Source organism: Coloeus monedula (genome assembly GCF_965178545.1).
Source record: "Coloeus monedula genome assembly, chromosome: 20".
Lineage (NCBI taxonomy): Eukaryota > Metazoa > Chordata > Aves > Passeriformes > Corvidae > Coloeus > Coloeus monedula.
The window spans coordinates 8,377,252-8,397,469 of NC_138800.1; the positions used below are offsets into that span (position 1 = coordinate 8,377,252).

At 45.3% G+C, this 20,218-nt stretch overlaps 3 protein-coding genes across 3 annotated transcripts; 2 read left to right on the forward strand and 1 right to left on the reverse strand.

Annotated features, from left to right (window-relative positions):
* Positions 1–343: 343 nt before the first annotated feature.
* Positions 344–9,827, reverse strand: SKA2 (spindle and kinetochore associated complex subunit 2). The gene is made up of 7 exons (XM_082294741.1): positions 9,729–9,827; positions 4,985–5,074; positions 4,267–4,443; positions 3,018–3,104; positions 1,927–1,966; positions 1,184–1,316; positions 344–761 (listed from the first exon to the last, which is right to left on the reverse strand). Exons 1-7 carry the CDS (start codon positions 9,759–9,761, stop codon positions 635–637), a joined length of 687 nt encoding a protein of 228 aa, XP_082150867.1. The 5' UTR covers positions 9,762–9,827; the 3' UTR covers positions 344–634.
* A 1,352-nt stretch (positions 9,828–11,179) lies between these two features.
* PRR11 (proline rich 11) lies at positions 11,180–14,283 on the forward strand (the record flags this gene model as incomplete). The annotated part of the gene is made up of 9 exons (XM_082294919.1): positions 11,180–11,289; positions 11,708–11,855; positions 12,049–12,171; positions 12,438–12,668; positions 12,809–12,907; positions 13,412–13,521; positions 13,634–13,693; positions 13,782–13,878; positions 14,218–14,283. The coding sequence occupies 9 exons, from the start codon at positions 11,180–11,182 to the stop codon at positions 14,281–14,283; spliced, it is 1,044 nt and encodes a 347-aa protein (XP_082151045.1).
* An 859-nt stretch (positions 14,284–15,142) lies between these two features.
* SMG8 (SMG8 nonsense mediated mRNA decay factor) lies at positions 15,143–19,928 on the forward strand. The gene is made up of 4 exons (XM_082294384.1): positions 15,143–16,854; positions 17,617–17,762; positions 18,148–19,023; positions 19,560–19,928. The coding sequence occupies exons 1-4, from the start codon at positions 15,171–15,173 to the stop codon at positions 19,755–19,757; spliced, it is 2,904 nt and encodes a 967-aa protein (XP_082150510.1). The 5' UTR covers positions 15,143–15,170; the 3' UTR covers positions 19,758–19,928.
* The last annotated feature ends 290 nt before the right edge of the window (positions 19,929–20,218 follow it).

The following is a 20,218-nucleotide window of genomic DNA, read 5'->3' on the forward strand; positions in this document are numbered from 1 at the left end:
TAACAACATCAATGTAAAAAATAAGATATAAAATATCTATATTACATATATAAAAACACAAAAATATAGAAATATTAAACATAAGAATGGTTTTCACTGTTAGGGTGGCCAAACAGTGTAACAGAGGTTGTAAACTCTTCATCCTTGGGAATTTTCAGGACCCTGCCCTGAGCTGCAGTCCAGGGGCTTGGACTGGACAGTGCCCAGAAATCCCTTCTGACCCCAGCTGGACTGTAAAAAACCCAAAGGATTTCACATCAAAGGAAAATTAATCAGGTCAGGGAGCAGGTTCAGGGGTCAGGAGTCACGTAAACAAAAGTATAATAAATCTTTATTCAGGAATGCAAGTACAATTAAGAGGCTTTAGAACCCCCTCAGGAACGCAGCAAGGAAGTGGAAGTGTCACAACATTCCTCAAAAATGCATCAACCATAATCCTTTAAACAGGCAAGGTAAAATGCCAACCTCAGTGTTTTTGAACTCTCCAATTCCAAGTATTATCAACAGAATGTGTCTACAGAAACATTAACAACTTCCCAACAGTGGACTTTAAACTCTTGTTCCAGAGAAATTCTTGTTCCTTAATAACCCAGGAGCTGTGACCAAGATGCTTCTGTAACAGATGAGCATTCATTTACACAGCTAATTTAACATTTCCTTGTTTGTTGAGTTCCACAATCCCGAGTTCTTTCAGGATTTGAATTCTTGAGTCAGTGGCTTTCATATTCATCTTGTTCATCTGTGAAATACTCAGTGCTGCTCTGTAAGACAAAAACAATTTAGTAAAACATCAGGTCTGGCAGAAAAAGGCTAAAACGCACATGCTGTTGAATCAATGATTTTTGTAAGTGCTCTGTAAATCTCAAACTTATTCATATTACCATCAACTTTTCTGTGATACCTCAAATCATAGCAGTCATTTCTAATCTTAGGGTTAAAGAGAGAATTTCTGAGTCAAAAACTTCCTGGTTTTGTAGTATCAGCCTGTAAGAAATCCCCAGCACTCACCCCAGAGAGGGGTCGGAGAGGGGAGAGCAGAGTTTGGGCTCACAGTTTAGTGTCAAGGCTTTTTGAAGTTACAACATGGCAGTGAATGCTTAAATTGCTGGCTTTATTTAATTTGAAAAGGCTGAAATTCTTTACAGTTTATAAAATTCTGTTAATGAATGGCTTTGAGTCTTACCTGTTCTTCTTTACAACGAAGTGGTTAAATAACCCCTTGTACAAATAGTTCAAGTCTGCTAATTTGACAGTGGTTCTGATGCTCCTGGGCACACTCATAAATGTTTCCTCAGTCAATGGTTTGAACTGGGGGTCTAAAAAGTTGGAAATAGAAGATATTTGTTAAAAAAAACTGGAAATGGAAAATATTTGTTTCTTAAGAAATTGGGTCAAAGATAGAAAGTACTTCCATTACTGTTCAATCACCCCCCTAAGTGGGACCAAAGGAAGATTTTCCAGCAAGAGAAAGGTAAGAAGAAACAATCACTGTATCTGGAGACTTAGTAAAAAATCGTTTAATTTGAGATCTGATGAGAATTGATAAATTTGGTCTGTTAATGACTAGTTGGTCTTGTTGTTTAAAAAAAAACCCAAAACCAACTGTGCAAATTCCTTTCTCAAAGCAGGGATAAATGGATTTAAAAAGAGCTATTTCTAAGGTAAGATTAGTGCACCATTTCTTCCAGACCATAAACACAACAGTTTTCCACTTCGGTCCCATCAAAAGCAAGGAAAAAAAAAATCCCAGAAACACGACAACTACTCATGGAATGTAACTAAGGGGTCAGGTCCTTCTGGTAAAGTCTAAATTCTTCACATAAAACCAGTAGATACTGGTGCTTGAGACTGAAAACAGTGAATTTACTGCCTATCACAGCTTCTATGAGAAGAAAACAGTTGGAAGTTTATTTTTTCAGCACCCACCTTCAGCTGAGTCAGGGACTGTAGGTCCTGGACAGGATGGCTAAAAATAAACAATAATGTCAGTATTTGTTAGTATTTTGCCTAGAAATCATTTTTTACACTTTAATTTCTGCATGAAATTGACATTAATTACATTTTACCATTGGATAACCAAAGATCTTGCTATGATCTGAAGTCAACAGCAAAATCTTAGGGATTAAACACAGTTTCAAATAAATTAAGTTTAAAATGGATACAGAAAGATTTATATGCAAGTCAGATGAGCGTCTCCAGCTTTCCAGCATGGATCTGAAAGCACTGCACGTGATTTAAAATTAATAATGGACATAAATTGAGAGCATTTATCAAGGGAGGAGCCGATATTTGCAAACAAAGAGGGAGAGAAGCTCAGGAATTGGACAGGTTTCATGCAAACCAACAAGCAACAAAGGGACAGAAAGTGAGGTCTCCTGTGACAGTGGGCAGTGAGGAGAAGTAGAAAAAGAAAAGGTCCATCAGAGAAACACCCTCTGTTAAGCTTATTTAATATTTTTAATATGAGACCCAGAGCAAATATTTGCAGATAATTATACTGGCTAATTACATATTGAGCTATGGGAGAAGATCTGACTTTTTAACAAGTATTAATTTAGATCTATGTTCTATTGCATTGCAGTTAGAATAGATTGTTACTCATATCCCAAAATTTGTTGAGTATTTCACAGGAAATTAAGTTTCTCCCCACTTTGAGATACTTTGGTTTGAATCAATGACATTCCTCACTCCCACCCAAATGTTTCTTTATCAAGAAGATCAACAAGAGCAACCAACTGCATCTCTGACTAGAAACATAAACACATCCCAATTAAAAAATAACAGGAACAAAGTCTTCTCAAAGCTAATTTTTCCTTTGTGGACCATCTAATTGGAACAATTAAAAAAGCTTAATCTGTATAGAATAAAAATGAAAAAGTCTGTTAAAGAACTTAATCCCATTTCTGAAAAATTCCATTCATTTGAGAGGTATTAAATCACCAAATCAGCCCCTTCTGCATTCAGCTGCACTCGGGATTAAAGGTTTCTGGAATACTGACACTCCATGCCCTAATTACCTCTTCCACTGGCAATTCCACTTCTTTTCCAGTTTGCAAGTTTAACTGCTGAGCTGCAGTCTGTTCTTCTGCTGACAGAGGCAAGCTCTGGGAAAAAAAAAAGCAAACACAGAGAAGTCTGATACTTCAGTTCCCGAGGTGATGATATTTACAGAAGGACTCAATGCTTGTGCAGCCTTTTGCTCATGGAAACTGAGAGTAGACTCCTGATTTCCTTCCACTGAAAGCAAATGTACAAGCTAAGTATTTCTGAAAAATCAACCATAATCTTCCTCTAGTACCAATGCTATAAATTAGTCAAGTAAGATAAATTTTTCAATAAAAAAAAGAAGACTTACATTTCTCCAGAAGTTTAATCCACCTTTGGTTTAGGAAATACAGAAAGTACAAGAAAATCTTTACCTAAAGCTCTACATATAACTCAAGAAAAGGATCTTCCACTTTAAGAAAATCTCAAGTATAAAAATATTCTGGGCAGAATATCCTTGAAACACAGTGAGATATGATCTGTTTTCCTTTCTGTGACATATAACCACTGTCTTTTAAATCATGATACAGCCCATTTTGTCTATAAAAAGTTACCAGTAACTTGCCCAGAGCTGTTGACAGATTAAACCCAATCTCCAGGTACTGTCATTAGAATATTGATCTAAATCACCTTATTTGTAAAGGGACAAAATTAATGCTTTCACAATCTCTTCAGTAATGAAGCAGTGTCTGAAGACCACTTATGAACATGTTGTTTGTTGTTGGGTTTTTTAACAACTTAAACATTATCTTAGGAAAAACAGCTTTGGAGTAACAGCAATCCCAGGGTGTTTGTTACAATGGTTTTAACTTTCTCCCTTCAGGCAGTGAAAATACATTTGCCATTTAAAAGCTTTTTAGCCTTTTAAAACTGGCTTCACTTTCTATTTTCTTTAAGGTGTCTACTTCCAAAACCTGTCAGTGTGGCCCTGGGACACAGCTGTGCACAGAGGTGTTGATTCCTATGAAATGACCCAAACTGTGCCACTATTCACACTCCTCAGCTCCAAATCTGACCACCACCAGTTGTAACTGCTGGGGATTGGGATTTACAGGAGGAGTTTCAATCCTGCCAGCATTCCTTCTGGGAAACTGTCTCCTTATCTTCTAAGAGTCTGCACAAACAACAGTTTCCAGTGGAACCACTCGTGCTACATGAAGGTTACAAAGCTCATGTTCGTTCCCGGGAGTGAAAACAAAGTGATTTAAATGAAAATACCACCTCCAGTTCAGTTTGTTGCTGCAGTGCCTGAACTATCTCCATTGTTTTCTCCAGGGCAGCACGGATGCTCTCCATGGATTCCTTCTGCTCCATGGAAATTTTTTCCATCTGCACACACAGGGATTTGTAACGGGATTTCAGCACTGGGAGTTCTTTCAGGAGAGCAACTGGATTCTCCTGTGTGAGTAGAATATTTAAATTATGTAAGATGATAAAATTAATGTGGCCACAAATCAATTAAAAGTGCAGCTGTTGGAGACACCAAAATTTAACAAATGACCCTTTACAATGAAAATGTACCAGAGAAAAGGACTTATTTATATGCCATTTATTGTTTTCCTCTCATCTCTCCCCCAAAGCTGAATTTGGTCATTGCTTGTTGGCAAGTTTATCTTGGATCTCAGAGCAAGGATGAGTTTTAGCTCAGATTGGAATCTGTGGCCTGAATTTAGGTGTTAACACCACTAATTTCTCAGAGCAGAACATGGGAGAATTTCACTATTCCAAGAAACCAAAGGAGTTTGGTTTGAATTCATGTTAGGCCACTTATCTTGATATATGACACAGCAAATACTTAACAATAATAATAATAACAATAATAATAAAAAAAGCCTGACAACAGATGAAAGAACAGCCACATATATTTCAAGTTTAAAGAAAAATATCCATTTATTACCAACTTCATGCAAAAAAATTGAATTTAATCTGAAAATACTACCTCTGCTGCTGTATCATCAGGAAGACTTTTCAATATTTCAAACTCCACTCTGTGCTGAATATAATCCAGATCAGATTCTGCTTTCTGGAACTAAAATATTTAATGTCAGGCACAGTATATTAAAAACCAAAAACTGCAGACAAACCCCAAACTGTGTTTCAGGAAAGCAGGAGGCAGCTGCTTCCCTTTAAAAGGTTCAGGGACCATAAAAGTTTTCAAATTTAACTTTTTCAAATATTAAGAGTTCTGTCAGCAAAACTACAACACTCAGTTATTTACACAGAGGAGGTTATGAGTAAATTCAGGATCCAAGAGTATCATCAGAGCTTTTATTAATAATCATATTAGGGATGTGTTCTTTCAGATGGTTTTAATACCCACAAAACATTTTATTATTCCCTGATAAAACAGACTGACTAACAGCTCATAAAATTGATGACATCACTTTTCTTTCCTTGGGATAAATAAGCCACCAGAGAATTGTCTAATTGCCTTGTAAAACAGTCTGCTGATAGCATTACTACTTAATTAATTTTAGTCTGCAATTTTAATATCTATTAAAGACTTCCACTTTCAAGAAAGGCAGTTTTCCCAGCTCCCAAGCAACTCATTAATTTTTTGACATAATAACTCAGTGATTTTACAGTCACAGAAGAGACAATGATGAAAGCAAGTTTAAAATGGTTGTGACTTCCTTAACTTGGTTTTCACTGTTTATATTGAGATTAACCCCAAAGTGACCATTCTGATTTTTTTTAAAGGATCAAAGTAAGGCTGCATTTGTTACAGGCAGTGCTACAAAGCAACAAATATTCACAGTCTGTGGTCAGGCTGGGTTTCCAAAGGGAAATTTATGTTTTAAACATCAGCCTTGGGATCCACCTTCAGGACTGGCCATTAATGCCTTTGAGGATCTGGAAACTCAGCCTGAAGGAATGGGATTCGATCCAGGATACTCTGCAGTGAAAGCCTCTTTCTGAGGGAGTGAAGATGGATGATGTTTCATACACCTCCAGTACATTTTCAAATAATAGCTTAAGAAAAGGAAAATAAATCTAGTGAAGAGCCTGTGCATCTATAAATCAAGGGGAAAGCTTTCACCCAGTACTGCCATAACTCACCATCTGCCCAAGAAAACTCCTTCCTACACCTGCCCCAGAAACCAGCCAGGACAAAATCCAAGAATAAAATACTTTTCAGTACACTGTACATTTTTAAAGAGTTCATGAGGGATTTCTTCCCCGACTGCTCAATGGTTTCTGTTCTCCTCCACTAAGAAATATTTGTAGGTTTTCATTTCCACAGCAGGCACCCCCAAAAGAACATTTTTTGCTTTTTTCTAGCTCCTCCATTTTATCAGTTTTTGGGAAAGCAGACAACAAAGATGAGCTGCTTTCAAAATGAGCCATTAAATATTCAATACTGATAACCCGAGACTTCCACAAGGAGCTAACTAACATCATGCTACTACTGTGATTCAGGACATTAAAAACTGGATGTGAAGCTAAATGTGGCTAGAATATTAAGATTTGTGACAAGATTAACACAGTTCAGTAGGACTGCTTTTATTTTATAAATATTTATTTCTTGCTGCATTTCAGGAAACATCCACCTGCAAAAATCTCCCCTTAATGTTCCAGGTCAGAAGCATTTATAGGATGATTATTTCATGGCAACCACACAGAAAATGCAGGGTTTGAAGTGTAAATTTGTAATTTACTCACAAGCTTAGAAGAAAATGTTAGAAACTGAGGCAAGAGTGAGGCCAGTGCTGAGGGCTCTGCTCTCAGATGCTTTGACAATACTATTGCACTGCTCTCTGTATAGTACAGTAGTGCAATAAAGTCAGAGCACTCGTTAGCAGCAACAATTCTGGGCAACAATCAATCACACACTCACCAAAAAAAAAAAAGGAAAAAACCACATCAACTCAGCCAGAGGTTTCTGTGGATTGTGAAGAGTTGGATAAGGTTAAAGCTCACCAAGTCCTAACACGCACATACAAAACTCACATTGTTATTATTCATAATCTGTCATTCCACTGATCAAGAGGGGGAAAAAACCCAACCACTCAATAAAATGCTCAACAGATTTGTCAGAAATTCAATTTCAAACTCCTTGGTTCTTTTTAAACTGGAAATTCCATTTTCCAAGTGTATTTATTGCTTGGATTTGCCTTGTAGCAAGCTAAGATTCTGAACTGCCATCACACAGATGTTCTTAAACTGCATTACAGGGAATATCTTCTAGACAGCCAAGCTTGTTCTTTATAATTTGCAGGTGCTGAATCACATTAAAATGAACTTAAGCACTCCTTTCCCAACTCTGGGGATGTCCTTTACCACTGGAGTGTGAGAGCACCATCACAGGGAGGGTGTATTCCATAAATCTCAGTGAAGGTGGGGTTTTTTAACACAACAGTAACTTGTTTACTTTATTGAGAGCTTGAGAACTCTCGGGGTTTGAAGGTGCTGAGATCCTTAACAAAATGCAAAGAAACCTGGGAATGGAGTGGAGAGAGGGGGATGTTTGCTGATGTACACAGAGCTGAGTCACCTGGACCATTTCTAAGACACAGAGATGATGGCATTTGTCATTAAATGACAGTCAATGTTTCTCCTTGGCAAGTGAGTAGAAGACAATGAGTAAGAAAAAACAAACCAGTGGCAATCTCATTTTACAGCTGTTTTGAAAATCACCTTCTGGTCTCAGACAGTGACTTGGGATGTGACTGTAACCACAGTAAGAATACAGAGTAATGCAGATTGTATTGCTGGCCAATGCCCTTTTAACATTGCACTGCTTTTTGTGCATCATCACCAGTAGTACAACATAAAAAGGGCACTGGACAGACACCACTCAGGGACAGAGGAGGTGCAGTATCCCAAAAAGCAGTGACAGCAATGAACCGAGTTGCTCTGAATGAAGCACTTGCAGCTCATCTGACAGTTTAACCATTTGTTATCCGGTTTTGGCAAATGGATCTCCACAAAGTTTCCCTCAGTGCAGGCTGGGCATTAAAGGTAAATGAGATGATTGTGCACAAGGATGCTCTGTGTGTTCATTGCAGGCCTGACTGTGCCTCTTGAAGCTGCTGGAAAGATCCCAAATCCCAGCTGACTCCAAGGAACTTGTGCAGCCCAGTCCTGAGTCCTGAAATACAGCGCCTGGAGTTCAGGGAATCATGGAATGGGTTGGGTGGGAAGGGACCTTAAAGCTCATCCCATTCCACCCCTGCCATGGGCAGGGACACCTTCCACTAAGTGAGGTTGCTCCGACCTGGCTTCGACATATTCTTATTTAAATTAGCAGTTTTATGATCTTTTCCATAATTAATCTAATACTGTAGATGTTATAGTGCTCCTGTCACAAATAACCATTGATTACCTGGTATTTTCATACCCATTGTTCTTTTCAAGCTCCCACTAATTACTTTATCCCTGCTTCCATGAGACTAAAAAGAAGCTTTCCATGAAATTCATGTCAAAACCTCCAGGGAAACTAGAAGTGTTATTTTATCACACTTCTGTGGAGAGAGCTGACTTCACAGGAAATCCAGGACGAGGAAACAACAAAGCAGAAGGAAAAGCAAGAGGCACAAAGCTGTGAGATGTGAGATTATTCTGAATTCCAGAATAAAAGCACCCGTTAACTTAAAGGGAGCAAAACCACCTCCCTGTTCACATGTCCTAAAATGAGAATCACTTTCAATAAAGCACAAAAACAAACCATTACTATAAATAAATAAATAAAACCTCTAACCCAAGTATCTCTAAACATATTTCTGAATTAAACTAGCCTTAAAAAAGAAAAAGAATACTAATATATGGGGAGATCAAGCTTACACTATGGGGCACAAATGTAAAAATATTATTTAAAAGCAAGACCAAGGTTTGAGGAAGAGCACAAAGAACTTGGCTGGTTGGACACAGCTTCGCAGTGCCCCTCCAACGAGGGGAAACACAGCACAGCTCTTTTTTGGGAGGTTAATTTTTGCCTTTTTTCACTTTTCCAGGAGTGGGGCAGGCAGAGAGGCTACCATTACATATGGGACAGCCCCGTCGTGCTTCGGGGGGCTGCCTCAGAGCACTGGAAAGGAGCGAAAGGCTGGAAAAACTGCAGGAATTTGGGGCTCGGGAAGGGAGGGCCGAGGGGGCCATCGCCCCGCTTCCCCCGCGCGCCCGCGCCAATGGACCAGCCCAGCCCGCCTCTCCCCCCCGCAGCGAAAATGGTCCAGCCCAGGTGAGCGCTCCACCCTCGCCCCCCGCTGGGAGAAAATGGACTAGTCCGGGAGCTCCACTCTGCCCCGCGCCCCCCCTCCCGCCGCGGGGACATGGACGGCCCAACCGCGTCCCCCCGCAAGGCGGGCAATGAGCGCGCCCACCCCCACCGCTCCCCCCAGGTGCGCGGGAAATGGCCGCGCCCTGCCCCGTGCCGAGGGGTGAATGGAGCGGCGCAAGCCCCGCCCCTCGGGGGGGGCGGCGGAATGGACCGGCCCGGCCGAACCCGCCTGACCCGGACGCGGCCGGCGGGCGCCCCATCGAGGGCGGCGCGGGCCGCGCTCAGGGCCCGGATGGGGAACGCGGGCGCGGCTGAGCGGCCGCTCTTCCGTCGCGCCGCGCCCGCGCCCCCGCTCTCCCTCCCTTCCTCCCTCCCTTCCGCGGCGGCCCCGCGCCCTCCGAGGCGCCGCCGCCACCGGCCCGCGGCGCGGCCGCCCCTCAGCGCGGCCGCCGCCCGCCCTCACCAGGGTCTCGAGCCTGGTAACCGCCGTCTCCATGTTGAATAGTTGACATTCCTCAGGCGGCGGCGGGGAGATCCCCACCCCCCGCGCCGCGGCACGGGAGAGTCGGCGGCGCCCATTGGCCAGCTGTCACTCGCCGCGCGCCTCCCATTGGCTCGCGGTTCGCGGGGCGCGCTCGCCATTGGCCCGCGGAGAATGTAAACCCGCTCCGAGGTACGGCCGAGCCCATTGGCCCGGAGTGGGCTCCGGCGGTGATTGGCCGGGGCGGGGCGCGCGGCGCTGGCGGGAAGCGGCGCGGGCCCGTCTGTTGCGGCTCTGAGGGGGCGGGGGCGCCGCTCCCCCTTCCCGCTCCTCTCCCGGTTGCGCCGGTGGCCCCGGCGGGGCCGCTGCTCTCCCCGTTCACCCCACCGGCCTTCCCCAGGCGAGCGCTGCCCGCAGCCGATTGGCGGGACCGAACCCGCTCGTCCAATGGCGGCGGCGCTCGCCTCAGCGCGCCCGGGACGGGGCGGGGCAGCGCCGGCCCCTCTCCCGTAGAGCGCGGGCGCGCCTCGACGCGACGGCCAATCAGCGCGCGGCTTACATGCGCCGCGTGGGGGGGGCGGCAGAGAGCGGCGCTGCCATTGGCTGGGCGCGGCGCGGGGAGCGGTTTGAATCGGCGGCGGCGGCGGGCGCGGAGCGCGGCCGGGGACTGGGCGGCCCCGGGACACCCCCGGGGATACCCCCGGGGATACCCCCACGGATACCCCCACAGGTGTGTGTAGGTGCGGGTGTGAGAGAGAGAGAGAGAGAGAGAGGGAGGGAGGGAGAGAGAGAGAGAGAGAGGAGTCCCCGCTCTTGCGGGGTCCTAGGTGAGCAGGGCTGGGGTGTTACCGGTCACCGATCAGTGACCGGCCCGGGCTGCCCTCAGCATCCTTCCCTGGACTCTTCGTGTCTTTTGTCATCGTTCTCCCCAAGCGTCATTTTCCCCAAATTCAGTACTTGTCACGTCAGGATAAAGAAAAACTGAACATCCGTTTATTTATTAATAGTTTTGACGTTTCTGTTTCGTTTATAATATTTCTAATTACGTCTTTATTTATGTGTGTGTCTATAATATTATTTATAATATATTTATGTATGTATTTAATTCACTCATATTTTTATTGTATTTATAATAACTATTTATTAATGCTATCTATCTATGGTATAAATAGAAAAGGGAAAAAGAAGTTCATGTAAAATGGTGCTTTCTGCATTCACTTCTCGTGCACAAACACATCTCCATGGATCATACTAAATTAAGGATATGTTTTTTATCACAGGTACATGATAATTCCACCAAGGCAGCTGTGACTAACCTCTGACTGGCTTTCTGAGGTACAGCCCACGTTATTCTCTTTGGTGGCATCTCTGTCCCAATGTATAATTTGGTTTAGCTCTCTACATTCATTTTAAATTTGTCTTTTTCACCAGTAATGGCAAGGTATAAGAAATGCAAACGGAAACGAAGAGCCCGAGCAAATTTTCGACTGGAAAAAAAGAGAAATGCTGCAACCCCTCAGGGCTCAGTTTGTTCCTCTCCACGGTAAGAGGCTCAGCTTGAACTTTGCCTTCTCACTCCATCCCTGGGTTTGCTGTTTGCTCCCAACAGTTCATGGAAAAGAGGGAAAGATTTGTGCCAAGTAGATGTGGCAGTTCGTATCTTTGGGTGTTATTCAGTTGAAGGCTGGACATGATGACCTTGGAGGTCTTTTCCAACCTTAATGTTTCTATGATTAGTAACCAGGAAAAGCAATTTGAATAAAAAAGTGTTTCAAATAGGGTTCCCCCCTCTCCTTTATTGATATGTATCTTGGCCTTTCCAGGTTTCTGTGATCACATTTACTCTGTTGTTACCTGCTGGTACCTACCTGTAGTTTCCAGATGATTGGTCACAGTTAACTTTTTCAGAGGCTGAGATGGTAAATAAAGTTCTGGCCTCATTCTGAAATGTTCTGTTGCAGGTCACCAGCTCATCTCCCTCTGAACACATCACCAGTCCCAAGGTGCTCCCTCTGGTCCTTAGCCTTGCCCAGCGTAAAAAATGTGGTAAAACCCTTGACAACAGCAGCATCATTTCTGTACTGGTGGTGCCAGAGCAGGGTTGCACAGGTATATCCTTTCTCTGATATTAGATTTTTCTGTTTCAAACAGGGATTAATGCTGTTTACTTTGTGGAAATACTTCATTGTACCAATTTCTTTTGTTCTGTTAATACCCCTCCTAAAATTCAGATTGATCTTTAGAAACATCTGAAGAAAGTCAACACACAAATATACATAATCTGCTTTCTTTTTGTGCTTAGAGCTTTAAGGTGGTTAAAGACACCGTATTTCCATCACAAGTCTACCTAAGGGAACTAAATATGTTCAGGGAGAAGCTGGAGAAGTTGGAAAGTGAATTTTCCAAGCTACAAGGAGCACTCCAGGTCAGTCTCACTCCGGCTGGGGCAGGGTAACGTTTGCCTGTGTGAGAATGTGAGGAACTGTGGTCAGTGCAGATACACTGAAATCTGAGCAGCTCCTCAGGGGCATTCTCTGCACTCAGAGCTGCTAAACTGCTGCTACCTCACAGCAGGAGGGAACTGTTTATATCCTTATAGCTCAATCTTAGCCAGCACCTTTGTTGTCTAAAATCCCACCTACTTTTGCCGGCAGATTTAATGTTCTCTTTATTTATTTGTGTCGCTTTCAGATTAACGGAGTGGCAGCTTTGTCTTCAGAAAGTTCTCTTTGCCAAAGGTGTCATAAGCCAGTTCTGGGTGCTCCTGTGGGGACAGAGATGGATCCACCACCATCAACATCCGTGCCATCCATACCCCCTCCTCCTCCTCCTCCTCCTCCTCCACCACCACCGCTGCCCCCACCAAAACTGCCTCCAGCACCTCTCCTCCTCCAACGGGGCACAGCCTCCAAACCACTGCTGGTAGGGAATCAGAAAGTTCCTCTATTTTTGATTTCATGTCTGCATTCTCTTTGGACCTGGATTCATCGGGAATGAGCCTCTCCGTGAGCGCTCAGTCACTTTCCCATCCTAATTTCCCTTCCAAACCCCTTTGCTTTCAGGCACCACCAGTGAAAAAGGATGGGCCCATGCACATCACCCTCAAAGACCTCCTGAATGTTAAACTGAAGAAGACAAACAGCAACCTGAGAATGGACAAGGTAAACTGGAGGACATGGGGATGAATAGGTGGTGGTGTATCAAGGGAAAATCCACCCTGGAACTGCTGTATTTCCTGCAAAATTGATGCTCATCCAAACACCCAGTGATCAGTTTCAAGTAACCATTCTAATTCTGCACCTGGGCTTTGGAAGGGAAGAAATAAAGTGACAAACTCCAATCTCACCTGGCACTCAGGACAGCTCTAATTTTACATTTAAGGGCGTGGAGCTTTCATGTAGCTTTGCATATTATCAGTAGATTTTGGACTTGCTTTTGCCCAGCTGGAATTTTGTTTGCAGAAGTGTTTAGGGTTTTTTTTTGTTTTGTTTTTTTTCCTAAATAAATCTATTTTTATCCAAGACACATTTGAATCTTAATAATTCAAAAAAAGCATAAAAGCCATAAACCACAAAAATCTTTCAGAGTATAAATATTAAATGGATTTCAGGGTAGTGAGACCTTCTGAAGTTTTATTTGGGGTAACATTTCTTTCCTTGCTTTAGGAACAATCACCAGTGAAGCCATGCAGGGCATTAATTACAGTCACAGATCTACAGAGTGTTAGTCTGAGACCTAAATCCAAGCCATCAGCTCATGCTACAAAATCTTTAATGTAAGATGTTTCTTCCTTATTTTGATATTAGATTTTTCTGTTTTAAACAGTGGTTAGCATTTCTTACTGAGTGGAAAATATTTCATTGTACCAATTTCTTTTGTTCTCTTAGTACCTCCCCTAAAAATCAGATTGATCTTCGGAAACATCTGAAGAAAGTCGATATACAAAGGTCTGCTCCTTTTTATTCTCTTGAATTCTATTTTTCTAATCTAGAAAAAATAGAGAACCAGTCAAACTCATCATGATTCCCCTTTCAGAAGTCCTGGTGGCACTCCTCTAAATAATAAAGAAAACACTGAAAGTGGCTCTGGGCTGACACCGATAATGACACAGGCACTACGGCGCAAATTTCAGGCAAGTCACTGTTTCTCTTCTTGGAATCGTAAGGTGGCTTTAAAATCCACAGAATTCCTTACTGATTGACGGACACTGCAGAATGGACATTCCATGGCAGATTATTTGACAATCCCAAGAGGAAAAATTGCTTTTTTGGTTGCCATTTGGGTGCCTCAATGCCGACTTTAAAAGTCATAGTTCCACTTTGCAGAAGAAGAAAATGGGAGGGTTGATAGCATCTCTTGTTTGAATGATTTGCTGTGTCTGTTTCATGGTTTCAGCTACGAATTGCACTGTTTTACCTCAGTGATGATGAGTTCAGATATCCAGGTTCTGACCCTTCCCTTCTTTTGACAGATGGCTCACCCAAAGAGTCCCTCGCCTGCACGGTTGAGTGCTGCAAACAGCTTTGATGAAAAGTAAAAAAGAAAGTAGGTTTATGGAACAATGTATTTTCCATTTGTGGTCAGGAAGCCACTTGAATCCCATTTTTAGCACACTCGGGCACATGTATTCGTAAGTAAATCTAGTGCACAGGAAAACGGGCCATTATGAAACCCTGTAAAGCAGATTGTGCTTTTTAGCTCTCTCTAATGTCTCTCGATTTGGTTGCATCTTCATTGATAATGGAAGAAAAAAATAGGAAATTTCCCAAGTCTTTTGACACCTGGGTGCTGCTGAAGCAGGGACTATTATGTTCCCAGCACTGGTGCTGCTTGTCATACAAATATGTGTGTGTTTGCTGAAATTCAGTATTTTTATATCTTTTATATCTTTTTTTTAACAAAAAATATCTTGACGGTATTTGTACAGTTTCAAAGAAAAGCAACAGTTTAATGCACTAATGTTATTGAAGTGGAAAGCTGCAAGATTCAACAAACAGTTCAAGTCTGTGGCTACAAATGTACGAAGCCGCTGCACTGTGTATCACTGCTGGCTGGTGTCTGATCACTATTAAAAGGCTGCACTGCTTAAAGACAAGCAACTCAAAGCCTCCTTCCAAGTCCAGTTCAGGGGTGGGCAGAGGTTGTGCCTGTACCGCGGCTCAGCTCAGGACACGGACCCCAGGACAAGGGCAGACTGTGAGTCCCGGTGGTACAGCCCTGAGCGCGCATCCCGTTCCCACCGCGCGGACCCGGACCCGCATGGCGGGGCCGGTGTTGGCTGTGCTGTCACACCCTCGGCGCGGTGCCGCCCCCGCAGCCTCGCTCCCTGCGCCGTGTCCCGCCCTCCGGGGCGGGGCCGCTCATGCGCGGGGCCGGGCCCGGGGCTCCGCCGCTTCCGGGCGGGAGCGGAGCCGGGGCCGGGCGATGCCGCTGCCCGGGGTCGGGCCGCCCGGGGCCATGGGCACGGCCGTGGGGCCCATGAGCCTGCGGGAGCTGCTGCTGGCGGCCGAGGCGGGCGGCACGGCGGGCGGCGAGGAGGAGGTGTGCGTGGTGGGCATCTTCGGCAAAACCGCGCTGCAGCTGTGCTCCGAGAAGGAGGCCCTGGTGAGCACCGTGTGCGACCGGCAGGTGTTCCCGCTGTTCCCGGAGGAGGATCCCGAGCTGGCGGACGGCGCCGCGGGGCAGGAGGGTGACCCGGCGACAAAGGACTACAACCAGCTGCAGGCGTACTACAGCCAGGAGAGCCGCGTGCTGTACCTGGTGCTCACCTCCATCTGCGACACCCCGCAGCTGCTGCGCGCCTGCAGGGACCTGGCGGCGGCCGAGAACCGGGAGGCCGGGCCCGGCCATCCCTCCGGCGGCCCGGCCCCGCTGCCCCACGCCGAGGCGCACGAGTTCTGGAAGCACCAGGAGAAGCTGCACTGCCTGAGCCTCCTCTACCTCTTCTCCGTCTGCCACATCCTGCTGCTGGTGCATCCCACCTGCTCCTTCGACATCACCTACGACCGCGTGTTCAGGGCGCTGGACGGGCTGCGGCAGAAGGTGCTGCCCTCCCTGAAGGCTGCCATCAAGGACTGCCCGGTCGGCAAGGAGTGGAAGCTCAACTGCAGGCCATGCCCTCCACGCCTCCTCTTCCTCTTCCAGCTCAACGGGGCTTTGAAGGTGGATCCGCTGCCAAGCAGGGGCCAGGACCCCTGTGGTCACCTGGAAAAGCCGCCCCCCAAGAAGCATTCCCCCAAGAGGAGGCTGCAGCACGCTCTGGAGGATCAGATCTACCGCATCTTCCGCAAGAGCAGGGTGCTGACCAACCAGAGCATCAACTGCCTGTTCACCGTGCCAGCCAACCAGGCTTTCGTGTACATTGTGGCCGGTGGGCCCCAGGATGGAGATGATCCCGTGGCCATGCTTCTCGACCAGCTGAGGAGCAACTGCACTATGAGAGAGACCGACTCGCTGCTGGCTCCCACCCTGTCGGGAGCCAGGAGGTATCAGATGATGAGGCACGGCCGGCAGCAGCTCTCCTTCCACGCAGAGAGCACCAGCAGCAGCTCCAGCTCTTCTGGGCAGCTCGTGGACTGCACCCTCAAGGAGTTCTTGTGGCAGCACGTGGAGCTGGTGCTCAGCAAGAAGGGCTTCGAAGACAGTGTGGGGAGGAACCCACAGCCCTCTCACTTTGAGCTCCCGACCTACCAGAAGTGGGTGGCTGCAGCTCTAAAACTGTATGAAGTGACCATCGAAGGCAAAGACGATGACCCCACCTGTGGCGAGCTGAGCTCAAAAATCATGAGCAGCATCAAAGTTTTGGAAGGCTACTTAGACATAGACACCAAGTTCTCCGAAAACCGTTGCCAGAAGGCTCTGCCCATGGCCCACAGTGCCTACCAGTCCAACCTGCCCCACAATTACACCATGACAGTGCACAAGAACCAGTTGGCCCAGGCCCTGCGCGTGTACAGCCAGCACGCCCGGGGCCCAGCCTTCCACAAATACGCCATGCAGCTCAATGAGGACTGCTACAAGTTCTGGAGCAACGGGCACCAGCTCTGCGAGGAGCGGAGCTTGACTGACCAGCACTGCGTGCACAAGTTCCATCTGCTCCCCAAAGCAGGTAAAGATGCTCACTTGTGCTTTGGTGTCATGGTTTAGTTTTGTATCTGCTTTAAAATGTCTTAGGCTGAAAGCACCGACTCTGAAATGTTGCAGAAGATGAAAGTTTGCAGCTTTGTGTTCAAGGACTGGATGTGGCACTCGGTGCTCTGCTCTAACTGACGAGGTGGTGACCAGGCAAAAGTTGGACTCGATGATCTCAGAGGTCTTTTCCAACCCAAATGATTCTGTCATCATCTCTGTACAGTGGGATCATAGCAGAGCTGCTGTGCAGGTTTCCTTTATGTTGTGTAATGTTTAGGAGCCAGTCCACTGTGAGTAGTAACTCTGATTTTTGTAGTTACTCTGATGTTCTGATCTAGTGGTAACTCTGGTTCTGTCTTGCTAATTAGAAGCATTACACCAGAGTCCTTCTAATAAGAGGGGTGTAAGAACAAAGTTCTCTAAAAAGCATAAGTGTCCCCCTTTGTTTTAAATAATTGGTTGATCAGGGAGTCAAAACTGACTTCTGCACGTTTATTGTAGGCAGAAGAACTTTGAGCCTTCAGGAGGAGGTTGTAGAAACAAAGACTATTTGGTTTAGTGGTATAAACTCCGCTGGAACTTTGTATTATTAAAAGTGGGAAAGGGAGGAGTTGCTTGACAAACTGGTGGCAAATCACTTTGTGTATGTTTATAGCAGGGAGGGAGCAATGGATGAAGGGAATAAAAAGGTTTTGAATGGTGAGCAATTTACCCAAGGTTTGATTGATTTTGCTTTTAGGGGAAAAGCCAGAAGCAGACAGAAATCCTCCGATTCTGTACCACAACAGCCGGGCTCGTTCCACTGGTGCCTGTAACTGTGGAAGGAAACAAGCTCCTCGGGAGGACCCCTTTGATATCAAAGCAGCTAATTATGATTTTTACCAGGTAACTGTTAGGTCTCTTGGTACTTGAAGCAGTCTTTTGTTTCATCTGCAGAGTCTGTATTCTGAAGTGACCACAAGTTTCCTCTTAACCTTATCAACTTGTTGCTTGGGGAAGACATTTCTGGGAGCAGAAATGGGCTGACCAGGCTGGGCAGTTCCAGTCTTCACCAGTGCACACACACAGGAGCACCTGGTTATGTACCTGCTTACACTTTGTGTTGGTTCACGTGAATTTTAAATATACAGGTCTGTGGGCTGTGTTCCCACTGCTGCTTTGGTTCTCACGTGGTGCAGACCTCTTGAATCTTAATTGTAGCTGCTCAGTGTTGTGACTCTGAGCTCCCTCGTCTCGGGGTGGATACTAAACCACGTTTTCTTTCTTGTAGTTGCTGGAAGAGAAGTGCTGTGGAAAACTGGAGCACATCAACTTCCCCATATTTCAGCCAAGCACACCTGACCCAGCGCCTGCTCGGGACGAATCATCACCTGCCCCTCCAGAAGGCGAGATCGAGAAACTCAAAGAGAAAGAACCTCAGACTCAGGGAGAGAGCACAGGCCTGAGCTTAGCCCTGAGCCTGGGCCAGTCCACAGGCAGCCTGGGCACTTACCCACCCGATGCCCAGGGCGGAGGGGACAATGCAGAAAGCCACGGGCAGAGCGGGGACTCCAAGAGTGAGAAGAGGCCGAGCCTGGTTGATCGCCAGGCATCCACTGTTGAGTACCTCCCCGGGATGCTCCATTCCAATTGCCCCAAAGGCCTTCTGCCCAAATTCTCCAGTTGGTCATTGGTCAAGCTGGGGCCTGCTAAGGCTTACAACTTCCACACAGGCTTAGATCAACAGGGCTTTATCCCAGGAACAAACTATTTAATGCCTTGGGATATTGTCATCAGGACAAGAACTGAAGATGAAGGAGACTTAGACACCAATTCTTGGCCTGCACCCAACAAGGCTGTTCCTGGGAAGAGAAGCGCGGTGGTGATGGGAAGAGGCCGGCGGAGGGACGACATCGCTCGAGCTTTTGTGGGGTTTGAATATGAAGACGCACGTGGGAGGAGGTTCATGTGTTCAGGGCCTGATAAGGTGATGAAGGTGATGGGAGGGGGGCCAAAGGAATCTGCCCTCAAAGCGCTCAATTCCGACATGCCCCTGTACATCCTGTCCTCGACGCAGGGACGGGGCCTCAAGCCCCACTATGCCCAGTTCATGAGGCTCTTCGTGGTGGTTCCTGACGCTCCTCTGCAGATCACCTTAACGCCTCAGGTAAGAAGTGCAGGAGGGAATCTGGGAACAGCAGAGGCAGGGGTGGTTGTGGAAACATTATTTGACATGGGTGACAGGAAAAGAGTCTCAAGAAACTCCAACTCAAACCAACTTCAGCCAAGACAGTCATTTCCAAAAGTATTTGTTACATAAGCACTTGGGATTTCTTAAACTTCAAGATGCCAAATTTATTCTTCATATAAAGTAAGCTTAAAAAAATGTTCTATCAAGGATGAGTTATTGGCATTCCCTACTGTAATAATGGCTTTTTTTAAAAAAAAAAAAGCTAACAATGACTCTGTAAGAATGACTTTGTCATTTTAAATGTCATGGAGAAAAGCAGTGACTTATTGCTCAGATAGTTATTATTAGTTACCGTTTGAATTTAGGAGGCAAAAGAATGTTGGTTTTCTTAACTCTTCACCATTTTCTCCATTTTTTTAATACACATTTGAAAAAGCTCCATTTGCATTTTTTTACCTTTTTGAGGTAGTAATGATGTTTGATTACCTATGCATGTTTTCTTCCGGTTTTAGGTTCAACCAGGGCCACCACCCTGTCCTATATTTTACCCTGAGAAGCAGGAAATCACCCTTCCCTCTGATGGACTCTGGGTGCTGAGGTTTCCCTACGCATACGTGACAGAACGGGGGCCCTGCTTCCCTCCCAAAGAAAGCCAACAGTTAATGAGCTACAAAGTTCTCCGAGGAATACTGAAAGCAATTACACAATGAGAATGGTTTGGGCTGGATTTGTTTTAGTTTAAGAAGGCTGTCTTCAGTCTAATTCATGGGTTTTGGTTATCCAACAGTTGTCACTGCAATTGTGTGAAGCCCCCACTATTTCACTGGAACACGGTCAGATTGGAAATAAAGTTGATATCAAAGCAGGAAAAGGAATCTGAGGCATGTAAATTTTCCTTTTAATAAGTTTTCATATGTAAAAAATAAAAACTGGTTTTCATAAAGTGCTGATCCTGTATTACTAGATGTTTTGATGACAGTGTTTTACCCCATCCTATCTTTTTACATACCTATTTAGGAATATTCAAAAATTAGCATTGCCTTAAATCAAGAGTTTACTTTGTCATATTGAGGCAGTGATGAGCAAAATATTTTCTGGTTTTCTGAACAATCTATTTGTATGTAGATGATGCTTTTAATGTGATGATGGGAGAAATCATCTTGTCTTTAGA